The sequence below is a fragment of the Nelumbo nucifera genome, chromosome 3 (genome assembly GCF_055504915.1).
Source record: "Nelumbo nucifera cultivar China Antique chromosome 3, China Antique-T2T, whole genome shotgun sequence".
Lineage (NCBI taxonomy): Eukaryota > Viridiplantae > Streptophyta > Magnoliopsida > Proteales > Nelumbonaceae > Nelumbo > Nelumbo nucifera.
This window is the reverse complement of record NC_142651.1, coordinates 28799726-28813010: the sequence shown is the minus strand read 5'-3', so window position 1 is coordinate 28813010 and position 13285 is coordinate 28799726. Positions and strand designations below refer to the sequence as shown.

The window sequence follows — 13285 nt, the reverse complement described above, 5'->3', positions numbered from 1 at the left end:
TGTTTTTCATTTTCATTATGAATAAAAAGATTTTTGTTTATAACACTTATTTTTCTAATTTGATTAATAAAAATATCATAAATGTGTCTAATGTTTTCTACATTTCTGTAAATTTTAATATCTATTTCTATTTTAAAAAAATTATTACCAAAATATGATTTCATAGGTTGATCAATTTCATTTGGATGATTGAATAGCATAGCCACCACTTGGATAAAGAATGCTTTTGTTTTTGGGCCGGTTTTAAAATATATGAGCTTATATTGTTAAAAATATTGGCATAAATCTAATTAGTGAAAAATAACTTAAATATAAGATTTAATAAGAGAAAATGGGATTTAATACCTTAACTATAAAACTTAATCAGAGGAGATTAAATGAGGTGGAAGGTAACAATCGAAGTTACATTTTGAACCCTTACAATTAGAGATGGCATTAAAACTATAATAAATGACTTTTCTACTCTTTCTCAAACAAAGAAATAGAGGCTAATTTTAGTCCAAAAAGAGTTTCACACAACATTCACACTTTTATATATAGTATAGAAATGAAGTGTGCTTATCTTTTGTTTTAACTTGTGTTAAGATAGAGAGGGATTGTTAGTTGTTGTTTGGTGGATCTACATAGATTTGTGTTGTGTATTAGCTTTAAAAGATCAAAGCATTGGCAGGACAACCACGGTTTTCACGCTTTGAAAACTTGAAAAAAGAAGGGGCAAAAGAAACATTGTACACTTTTGTCAAGAAATAATGATGTCCAGTATTTCAATAACCTAGGGGTCTTTTTCAATTTTTTTACTTCAAAATAGAATGTATCATCCATTCAAACTAGATGGTCGAACAACTGACATGGAAACCAGTGGCCAAAGTGGTTTCGGTTTTAGATTGTTTTTAAAAACATTGATCTTAGCATATACTTAATATATGAAAGCTGTAGACAAAATTTGTGAGTGTGTGTGTGAGAGAGAGAGAGGTAGAACCTAGATGGGGAGGAAGGGGACAGAGAACGAGAGAGGGTAGGTGAAAGGAGGGGAAAATGCCTATTCTAACATGTAGAGTCAAGTGCTCGTTAATAGGAGAAGAACAAGGACAATGAAAGGGGAAACAAATGACTTGTAGATCTTGATCTATATTTAGTGAAATCTTTTGTTTTTGGTAACCTATTGACATGTGGTTGGGTTTGCAAGGTTTCCGGCCTTTATAACTTTGAGAAAGTGGAAGACGATGAACACCTTCTAATATATATATATATATATATTAACATATAAATTATGGCAGTAATTGGGAGTTGGTCATAAGAAGAAGAAGAAGAAGAAATTATAGGGCAAGAATAGCAAATGGGTACGAAATTGAGTCTTCAAATCATATTTCTATTATTCTTTTCATTGTATGTTGTAGAGGCCCAAGATTTTGATGTGACAAAGTATGGTGGAGCAGCCAGTGCAGACATCACCCAGGTTAGAGTTTCACAGACTTTAATGATATCTACTCAATATATAGAATGTCAAATTCATTATAAGTTTTGTTTTGTATGTATAAACACAAACACAATCAGGCTCTATTGAACGCTTGGAAAGATGCATGCGCAGCAACAGGGACGGCACAAGTTATTATTCCAAAAGGGACATATACATTGAATGAGGTGAAGTTTCTAGGACCCTGCAAAGGAGAAATAAACTTTCGGATTGAAGGTGTGTTATAGGCTCCACCCGATCCAGCTGCCATTAAATCCGATGCCTGGGTTGTTTTTGAAACCATCACCGGCCTCACAGTGTTTGGAGGTGATACCTTTGATGGCCAAGGACAAAAGGCTTGGACTGAGAATGACTGCAGCATGCATTTTGACACCTGTCGGATACTGCCAACAGTGAGTTTTTTCTGATGAATTAAGTACAATTAATCCAAGTTGTATTTGTCTTATTATTAATGTTATTAATGACATGCCATCAAAATTTATTAAACTCTTTCTTTGGTACAATTAACAGAATGTAAGATTCAACTTTATCACTAATGGTCTCATCCATGACATAACCTCGTTAAATAGCAAGATGTTTAACCTCTTTCTATTGGGTGGAAACAATGTGACTTTCCAACATATTAACGTCACCGCACCAGTGAACAGTCTTAACGCCGATGGCATCCACATTGGAAGATCAACCGGAGTGAAAATTTTGGATACAACAATTGGAACAGGTGATGATTGTGTCTCAGTTGGAGATGGTACTAAAGATTTAACCGTCAGCAAGGTAACATGTGGACCAGGGCATGGCATTAGCATTGGCAGTTTGGGTAAATATGACAACGAAGAACCTGTGGCTGGAGTGCATGTAAGCGACTGCACTTTGACAAACACAGATAATGGTGTAAGGATTAAAACATGGCCCAACTCTAAGCCTGGAAGTGCCTCCGATATCTCTTTTACTGGTATTGTTAGGAACAATGTCTCCAATCCAATTATGTTAGACCAAAACTACTGTCCACATGCAATCTGTGACACGGTACATAATTTTTCCTACTTATTATATACATATATAAGGGAAGTTTAGTAAACCATAAAGATTTAGTGAATTTAATGATATATTTCTTTCTTTCTTTTCTTCTTTGCAGCAACCATCACGTGTTAAGGTGAGTGGAGTCAAATTTGATAACATTAAGGGCACTTCGGCAACACAACAATGTGTAATACTTTCATGCAGCCCGGCCGTGCCTTGTGAGAATGTGGAGATTGGAGAAATCAACTTGGTTTATAATGGACCACTAGGACCCGGAAATTCAACATGTTTAAACGTCAAGCCAACCTTTACTGGCCATCAAGTCCCACCTGTTTGCGCTCCACCCCAAGCATGAACAACTATGTGAAGGATAATTAGTAACTTATGTATTATCTACATGTTTCAATGAATCAACTGAAACTTTGATATTTGTGCAATGCTATTTTTCTATATTAGAGATTATATGTTGCTTCAAATTAGATGCAAGTTTACAATTTACAAAACCCTCCCTAAATCTGCATTGTTCTGATCCCTACATCTAATATAGGATATCTCCAAAGTCTTAAATTAATTCCACTTCCTTTAATGAAGGGATCGTTCTGCTTAGTAGTTGGTGCAATCATCTAACAACTTGGATCTCAACAAAACTTGAGCTTGCTCGCCACCATCTGGGATAGAAATTCATTGGTCCTTAAAAGGCAACATGCTAACCACTAGCTATACAATTGCAAACATGATATTATACTATAAACATAGGAATAACACAATGCCTCTTAATAGGCTTCCACATGGTGCAAACTTCTTTCTTGGTTTATCTTTTGAACTATCATCTTCATTAAAATGATTCAAAATGATTGATGTTACCCAGATTTCCATTCATGCTTTGGTTCTCGTAGCATTTGTTAATCATTCTTAAGTTAATGGATACACTTGCACATTTAGAAAACTAATTAAGTTCTCAATGAGTTTGTTATTATAAAAATGCATAGTGTTGAAAGTCATCCTCTTTCTTCTTCTATATTTTCAAAATGTCATCCTCTTTTAGGAGATACTTATCTCCAGAAGAAAAATGTCCAATTGACTATTTAAAGCGTTTATTTATCATTCATGATGACTCCAAGTTTTCTGGCAATAATAACAATGGTGACCGTGTCCGACAAGAGAGTACCTCGTTTACAAACAACCTTTAGGACCGGTTGGTTAAGAATTTTCAGCAAGTACGAACAATCTCAATTGGCATGACAAAAACTACCATCCACCAAATCATATTCTAGCTTTAAGGAGATGTGTGTGGAATGTGGAGAGAACGATCAATGCCTCTTATCAGCAAGGAGATTATACAAGTTCCCGGAGTAGTCATACTCCTTTTTCTATGTCACAAAAAGTTAAAAAAGTCAACATTCAAGACTACATTGTGAAGACACAAATTCATAATGATTAACCCATTTTGCTTAGGTTATAGTGTTGAATTTATTTTACGCATTTTTGTATAAGTAGTAAGTGTGCACGTGCTTTGCACGTGGTGATTCTAGATGATGATAATTATAGTAATAATGTATCCAAAATTTTCTATAATCTTTATGTATTTTGTATTTTTTGTTTTTATATTTTTTCTTGTTTTTTATTATTAATCAATAGTAGATTGGAAATTTCAAATCTGATTAGATACCTCATCCAAATACGTGATAATCAGATCAACTTGTGAAGTTTCAAGTATCATTGACTTGCCTACCTGCTTTTCTAAACTCTTCCTTTTGTAGTATTATATCTTTTTTTTCTTTTTTCATTTATCAAAATAAAAATGTAAGATTTAAATACATTGTACGAGGCAAAAAGTAATAGTTCAATTTATAATTTAAACCTTACAATTAAATTGAGACTAAATTCCAAAATGTGTATTTTAGCCACGGCATTAAAAACCAGACTATTTTGAATGGTCGAACCATTTTGGCCTGGGAATCGATCAAGTCATCGATTTCCTTTTGCCTTGAACTGCTATTTTACAAAAGAGCCGTTGAAATAGTAAGAGAACTATTAATCCGAATGGTTTAACTGTTAAAATGTTCGACACAATTAATGGCTTTCATGTTGCTTTGAAACCAATTCCTATTTTTTATTTATTTTAAAATAGAATTTAAAAAATAAAATAATTAAAAAATTTCATATCTCATAATCTTGTTCAATTATATATGCTACTCAAAATTAGTTAGGATTTTTGGTTTTTCTATTTTGTTTTTGAGTTTTTTCGTTTCTACAATTCTTTTTAAGGTGTAACAAAAAACAAAAATGCAACCCCAACAATGAAGAAATAAAAAAAAAAATTGGTGCTAGAGATGATAGATTAAATACCATTCTTGTATTAAAATCTAAGATACACCAAATCACCATTGAAACAAATCTTTTTCAATGGAGTGGAAACATCCAAATTTATGTATTTTTTTTCATTTTTGTATTTATAAATTTTATTTATTTTTATTATTTATTCATGGCAGTAAAGGTTAACACATTTGACCCCAAAATGAACTTTTTATTATTAATATTTATATTTCATTTTCGACAAATTCTAAATTATGTTTTTCATTTTAGTTGTTGTTAGGTGGATGGATCTACATAGATTTGTGTTGTCTATTAGCTTTAAAAGATCATAGCATTGGCAGGACAACCACGGTTTCCACACTTTTAAAACTTGAAAAAAAAGAGGGGCAAAACAAACATTGTACCCTTTTGTCAAGAAATAATGATGTCCAATATTTCAGTAACCTAGGGGTCTTTTTGAGTATTTTACCCTAAAATACATAATAGAATTTAAATAATATAAAAAAATGAATTTATATAAAATGAAACATTATATATAATTTGTATTATTTGTATCATTTTATAATATCTATATACATAATTTGATATGATATAAAATATGTATATATTGGTATATATTTCATATATATACATAATAGATTGTGGTCTACACTTGAAATATTGCTCCTAGGTCCATGCCCAAACATTTTCAAGCTAGAGAGAAATAACCAACCTTAGTCTTTGACCGATTTACTTCGATAGATTTACTATTAACCCCCTTACATGTGTAGAAGGTAATCACATTAGGCTTTCATAAATTGTCTCTTTACTTAAGTATGGGCTGATTTTAGGATTTGTGGTATTTATTATTTATTATTTTTATATATTCTTATTATCCTTTTATTTTTTAAATTCGTAGTAAATAATTTTATAACTAATAGAGTTTTAGTTTTTTTATAGTTTTACATTAACTGTATTAAATTATGAACTTAATTAATTAAGGAACTAATTATGTTAAATCTGTGACACGGTACATAATTTTTCCTACTTAGTATATACATATATAAGGGAAGTTTAGTAAACCATAAAGATTTAGTGAATTTAATGATATATTTCTTTCTTTTTTTTTCTTCGTTGCAGCAACCATCACGTATTAAGGTGAGTGGAGTTAAATTTGATAACATTAAGGGCACTTCGGCAACACAACAATGTGTAATACTTTCATGCAGCCCGGCCGTGCCTTGTGAGAATGTGGAGATTGGAGAAATCAACTTGGTTTATAATGGACCATTAGGGCCTGGAAATTCAACATGTTTAAACGTCAAGCCAACTTTTACTAGCCATCAAGTCCCACCTGTTTGTGCTCCACCCCAAGCATGAACAAATATGTGAAGGATAATTAATAACTTATGTATTGTCTACATGTTTCAATGAATCAACTGAAACTTTGATATTTGTGCAATGCTATTTTTCTATATTAGAGCTTATATGTTGCTTCAAATTGGATGCAAGTTTACAATTTACAAAACCCTCCCTAAATCTGCATTGTTCCGATCCCAACATCTAATATAGGATAGCTCCAAAGTCTTAAATTAATTCCACTTCCTTTAATGAAGGGATCGTTCTGCTTAGTAGTTGGTGCAATCATCTAACAACTTGGATATCAACAAAACTTGAGCTTGCTCGCCACCATCTGGGATAGAAATTCCTTGGACCTTAGAAGGCAACATGCTAACCACTAGCTATACAATTGCAAACATGATATTATACTATAAACATAGGAATAACACAATGCCTCTTAATAGGCTTCCACATGGTGGCAAACTTATTTCTTGTTTTATCTTTTGAACTATCATCTTCATTAAAATGATTCAAAATGATTGACGCTACCCAGATTTCCATTCATGCTTTGGTTCTCTTAGCATTTGTTAATCATTCTTAAGTTAATGGATACACTTTCACATTTAGAAAACTCATTAAGTTCTGAATGAGTTTGTTATTATAAAAATGCATAGTGTTGAAAGTCATCCTCTTTCTTCTTCTATATTTTCAAAAAGTCATCCTCTTTTAGGAGATAGTTATCTCCCCAAGAAAAATGTCCAATTGACTATTTAAAGCGCTTACTTATTATTCATAATGACTCAAAGTTTTCTGGCAATAATAACAATGGTGGCCGTGTCCGACAAGAGAGTACCTCGTTTATAAACAACCTTTAGAACCTGTTGGTTAGGAATTTCTAGCAAGTATGAACAATCTCAATTGGCATGAGAAAAACTACCATCCACCATTTTGGCCTGGGAACCATTTTGGTTAAGAATTTTTAGCCACTGCATTAAAAACCAGACTATATGGAATGGTTGAACCATTTTGGCCTGGGAACCGATCAAGTCTTCAGTTCCCTTTTGCCCTGAACCGCTATTTTACAAAATAGCCGTTGAAATGGTTAGAGAACTATTAATCGGAATGATTTAACTGTTAATGTTTGACAAAATTAATGGCTTTCATGTTGATTTCAAACCAATTCTTATTTTTTTATTTATTTGACAATAGAATTTATAAAATAAAATAAATAAAAAAAATTCATATCTCATAATCTTGTTCAATTATATATGCTACTCAAAATTAGTTAGGACTTTTGGTTTTTCTATTTTGATTTTGAGTTTTCTTGTTTCTATGATTCTTTTTAAGTTGTAACAAAAAAAAATGCAACCCCAACAATGAAGAAATAAAATAAAAATTGGTGCTAGAGATGATAGATTAAATACCATTCTTATATTGAAATCTAAGATACACCAAGTCACCATTGAAGCAAATCTTTTTCAGTGGAGTGGCAACATCCAAATTTATGTATTTTTTTCATTTTTTTATTTATAAATTTTATTAATTTTTATTCTTTATTCATGACAGTAAAGGTTAATACATTTGACCCAAAAATGAACTTTTTATTATTCAATTTTGACAATTCTAAATTATGTTTTTCATTTTTGTTATAAATAAAAGTATTATTGTTTATAACACTTATTTTTCTAATTTGATTAATAAAAATATCATAAATGTGTCTAATGTTTTCTACATTTTTGTAAATTTCAATGTTTATTTCTATTTTAAAAAAATTATTACCTAAATTTCAATTCATAGGTGAAAATTTTGATTTGGATGGTTGAATTGCTTAGCCACCACTTGGATAAAGAATGGTTTTGTTTTTGAGTCAGTTTTAAAATATAAATTAGATTTAATACCTTAACTATAAAACTTAGCGAGAGGGGATTAAATGGGGTGGAAGGTAATAATTGAAGTTATATTTTTAACCCTTATAATTAGAGATTGATAAAATAAACAAATATTGCCATTATAGAAGCCATAAAAGGAGGAATTAAAACTATAATAAATGACTTTTCTACTCTTTCTCAAACAAGAAAATAGAGGCTAATTTTAATCCAAAAGGAGATTTACATAACATTCACACTTTTATATATAGTATAGAAATGAAGTGTGCTTATCTTTTGTTTTAACTTGTGTTAAGATAGAGAGGGAGTGTTAGTTGTTGTTAGGTGGATGGATCTACATAGATTTGTATTGTCTATTAGCGTTAAAAGATCATAGCATTGGTAGGACAACCATGGTTTCCACGCTTTGAAAACTTGAAAAAAAGAGGGGCAAAACAAACATTGTACCCTCTCGTCAAGTATTAATGATGTCCAATATTTCAGTAACCTAGGGGTATTTTTGAGTATTTTACCCAAAAACATATAATAGAATTTATATAATATAAACAAAAGAATTTATATAATATGAAACATTATATATAATATGTATTATTTGTATCATTTTATAATATCTATATACATAATATGATATGATATAAAATATGTATAAATTGGTATATAATTCATATATATACATAATAGATTGTGGTCTACACTTGAAATATTGCTCCTAGGTCCATGCCCAAACATTTTCAAGCTAGAGAGTAATAACCAAACTTAGTCTTTGACCAATTTACTTCGATAGATTAACTATTAACCCTCTTACGTGTCTAGAATGTAATCACATAAGGCTTTCATAAATTGTCTCTTTACTTAAGTATGGGCTGATTTCAGGATTTGTGGTATTAATTATGTATTATTTTTATATATTCTTATTATCTTTTTTATTTTTTAAATTGGTAGAAAATAATTTTATAAATAAAAGACTTTTAGTTTTTTTATAGTTTTATATTAATTGTATTAAATTATGGACTTAATTAATTAATGAACTTATTATGTTTTTAATTAATTATTTTTAGTTTAAGTTATCAAGTTAAATAAATAAGTGTAGTCACTCCAATTTTTTTTCTCCTTTTGTTCAATAAAAGAACAACTCTTTTTCATTATTTTCCAAGGATATATTAGTGATTGATCTTTCATTAATCGATGCCTTATATTAGAAAAGTGAAGGGAAGTTAGAGAGGAGAGATTGTAGGGATGTGGGAGAGGTGGGAAAGATTTAAGGGGACAGTTCTAAGAAAAGGATAAATTAAAGAGGAAATGAAGTGATTATGTGGAGAAATTAAGAACATAGGTGAATATAGATCTTTACAAAAATACAAAATGGAGAAAATGGAAAAAAATAATAGATAGGGAAATTTATAGCTATCTTACCCATTTCTATCAGCCATCGTTGACCTGGATGCTAGGACACAGTTGGACCCAGCAATCATTTACCAACTGGTGCCATTTCACTTTTAATAGGTACGTTGGTAAAAAACCGTTGACGTGGTCAGCTACCCGCTGACGCAAGCAGTCGAACCATCAACCTATTTGGTCGGGATAGTAGTTTTGGTCATCTTATATTTTAATTATTGTTCAATTTTTTTACTTCAAAATAGAATGGGTCATCCATTCAAACCGGATGGTCGAACAACTGACATGGAAACTAGTGGCCAAAGCTGTTCTGGCTTCAGATAAGTTTTTAAAACATTGGTCTTAGCATATACAGATATATGAAAGCTGTAGACAAAGTTTGAGAGAGAGAGAGAGAGGTAGAACCTAGCTGGGGTGGAAAGGGACCGAGAACGAGAGAGGGTAGGCGAAAGGATGGGAAAATGCCTATTTTAACATGCAGAATGAGGTGCTCGTTAATTGGGGTCTCTCCTTAATAGGGGAACAACAATGACAATGAAAGGGGAAACAGATGACTTGCAGATCTGGATCTATATTTAGTGAAACCTTTTGGTTTTGGTAAGCTGTTGACATGTGGTTAGGTTTGCAAGGTTTTTGGCCTTTGTAACTCTAAGAAAGTGGAAGACGATGAACACCTTCTATTATATATATTAACATATGAATTAAGGCAGTAATTGGGAATAGGTCCTAAGAAGAAGAAGAAGAAGAAGAAGAAGAAGAAATTATAGGGAAAGAATAGAAAATGGGTTCGAAATTGAATCTTCATATCATATTTCTATTGTTCTTTACGTTGTATGTGGTACAAGCCCAAGATTTTGACGTGACAAAGTATGGTGGAGCAGCCGGTGCAGACATTACCCAGGTTAGAGTTTGACAGACTTTAATGATATCTACTCAATATATAGAATGTCAAATTCATTATAAGTTTTGTTTTGTACGTATAAACACAAACACAATCAGGCTCTGTTGAATGCTTGGAAAGATGCATGTGCAGCAACAGGGACAGCTCAAGTTATTATTCCAAAAGGGACATATACATTGAATGAAGTAAAGTTTCTAGGACCCTGCAAAGGAGAAATAATCTTTCGGGTTGAAGGTTTGGTACAGGCTCCACCCGATCCAGCTGCCATTAAATCCGATGCCTGGGTTGTTTTTGAAACCATCACCGGCCTCACAGTGTTTGGAGGTGGAACCTTTGATGGCCAAGGACAAAAGGCATGGACTGTGAACGACTGTAGCATGCATTTTGACACCTGCCGGATACTACCAACAGTGAGTTTTTTCCAATGAATTAAGTACAATTAATCCAAGTTGTATGTTGGTTATTATTAATGTTATTATTGACATGTCATCAAAATCTATTAAACTTTTGCTTTGGTACAATTAACAGAATGTAAGATTCAACTTTATCACTAATGGTTTCATCCATGACATAACCTCGTTGAATAGCAAGATGTTTAACCTCTTTCTATTGGGTGGAAACAATGTGACTTTCCAACATATTACCGTCACGGCACCGGCGAACAGTCTTAACACCGATGGCATTCACATTGGAAGATCAACCGGAGTGAAAATTTTGGATACAACAATTGGAACAGGTGATGATTGTGTCTCAGTTGGAGATGGTACTAAAGATTTAACCGTCAGCAAGGTAACATGTGGACCAGGGCATGGAATTAGCATTGGTAGTTTGGGTAAATATGACAACGAAGGACCTGTGGCTGGAGTGCATGTAAGCGACTGCACCTTGACAAACACAGATAATGGTGTAAGGATTAAAACTTGGCCCAACTCTAAGCCTGGAAGTGCCTCCGATATCTCTTTTACTGGTATAACTATGAACAATGTCTCCAATCCAATTATCTTAGATCAAAACTACTGTCCACACGCAATCTGTGACACGGTACGTAATTTTTCTTTCTTAGTATATACATATATCCGGGAAATTTAGTAAATCATAAAGCTTTAGGGAGTTTAATGATATATTTCTTTCTTTTTTTTCTTCTTTGCAGCAACCATCACGTGTTAAGGTGAGTGGAGTTAAATTTGATAACATTAAGGGCACTTCGGCAACACAACAATGTGTAATACTTTCATGCAGCCCGGCTGTGCCTTGTGAGAATGTGGAGATTGGAGAAATCAACTTGGTTTATAATGGACCACTAGGACCTGGAAATTCTACATGTTTAAACGTCAAGCCAACCTTTACTGGCCATCAAGTCCCACCTGTTTGTGCCCCACCCCAAGCATGAACAACTATGTGAAGGATAATTAATTACTTATGTATTCTCTACATGTTTCAATGAAACAACTGAAATTTTGATATTTATGCAAAGCTATTTTTCTATTTTAGAGCTTATTAAGATCATCGAATTCATTCAATGAAATATCAGAGTGTATTCTAACACTCCCACTATTGGTCTTACTGTTTGCCTAGGTAGCATAACCCAAGAGGGAAGGTGAATTGGGTTCTACACACTTCTTTCCCAACTAATCTCCTTTTCAAAAGCTTGAGTGCTAATCGAACGTTGTGGAGATCGGTAATTGAAAAAGTTGTGTGACAAGAGAAATAATGTATGTAATAAATTCAAAGAACAAGGGAATCACAACACAAATAAGCTTTATAAAGGTTCGGCCAAAGTCGTCCTACTTCCTCTCCCTGGCACACCGCTAGACTTCCTGCGTGCCAGCAAGATTGTTGCTGTATTAATCATTCTTAAGTTAATGGATATACTTGCACATTGAGAAAACTTGTTAAGTTCTCAATGAGTTTGTTATTATCAAAACGCATAGTGTTGAAAGTCATCCTCTTTCTTCTTCTATATTTTCAAAAGGGCATCCTCTTTTAGGAGATACTTATCTCCACAAGAAAAATGTCTAATTGACTATTTAAAGCGTTTATTTATTATTCATGATGACTCCAAGCTTTCTGGCAATAGTAACAATGGCGGTCGTATCCGACAAGAAAGTACCTCATTTACAAACAACCTTTTGTACCGGTTGGTTAAGAATTTCTAGCAAGTTCGAACAATCTCAATTGGCATGACAAAAGCTACCATCCACCAAATCATTTTCTAGCTTTAAGGAGATGTGTGTGGAATGTGGAGAGAATGATCAATGCCTCTTATCAGCAAGGAGATTATACAAGTTCCCGGAGTAGTCATACTCATTTTTCTAAGTCACAAAAAGTTAAAAAAGTCAACATTCAAGGCTACTTTGTGAAGACACAAATTGATAATGATTAACCCATTTTTTTTAGGTTATAGTGTTGAATTTATTTTTCCCATTTTTGTATAAGTAGTAAGTGTGCATGTGCTTTGCACGTGGTGATTCTAGATGATGATAATTATAGTAATAATATATCCAAAATTTTCTATAATCTTTATGTATTTTGTATTTTTTGTTTTTATATTTTTTCTTGTTTTTTATTATTAATCAGAAGTAGATTGCAAATTTCAAATCTGATTCCATAAACACCTCGTCCAAATACGTGATAGTCAGATCGACTTGTGAACTTTCAAGTATCATTGACTTGCCTACCTGCTTTGCTAAACTCTTCCTTTGGTAGTATTATATCTTTTTTTTTTTACTTTTTTCATTTATCAAAATAAAAGTAAGATTTAAATAGAGTGAATGTGGCAAAAAGTAGTAGTTCAATTTAAAATTTAAACCTTACAATTAAATTGAGACTAAATTCCAAAATGTGTATTTTAGCCACTGCATTAAAAACCGGACTATATGGAATGGACAAACCATTTTGGCCTAGTAACTGATCAAGTCCTCGGTTGTCATTTGCCCTCAACTGTTATTTACAGGAGCCGTTGAAATGGTTAGAGAA

The 13285-nt window shown here is 32.4% G+C and overlaps 1 protein-coding gene and 1 pseudogene across 2 annotated transcripts; both read left to right on the top strand.

The window, feature by feature from the left end:
- The first annotated feature begins 1269 nt into the window (after positions 1-1269).
- LOC148801075 (exopolygalacturonase-like) lies at positions 1270-2944 on the top strand (annotated as a pseudogene). The gene is made up of 4 exons (XR_016084605.1): positions 1270-1456; positions 1555-1866; positions 1985-2497; positions 2607-2944. The product of XR_016084605.1 is annotated as an exopolygalacturonase-like (transcript).
- Positions 2945-10121: 7177 nt separating this feature from the next.
- Positions 10122-11794, top strand: LOC148801074 (exopolygalacturonase-like). The gene is made up of 4 exons (XM_088902250.1): positions 10122-10309; positions 10408-10719; positions 10838-11350; positions 11460-11794. Exons 1-4 carry the CDS (start codon positions 10190-10192, stop codon positions 11697-11699), a joined length of 1185 nt encoding a protein of 394 aa, XP_088758376.1. The 5' UTR covers positions 10122-10189; the 3' UTR covers positions 11700-11794.
- Positions 11795-13285: the final 1491 nt, after the last annotated feature.

Coding starts and splice junctions, on each gene's coding strand:
- LOC148801074 (XM_088902250.1), top strand. CDS start 10,190: ATGGGTTCGAAATTGAATCTTCATATCATATTTCTATTGTTCTTTACG. Junction 10,310..10,407: donor CCGGTGCAGACATTACCCAG/GTTAGAGTTTGA, acceptor AAACACAATCAG/GCTCTGTTGAATGCTTGGAA. Junction 10,720..10,837: donor CCTGCCGGATACTACCAACA/GTGAGTTTTTTC, acceptor TACAATTAACAG/AATGTAAGATTCAACTTTAT.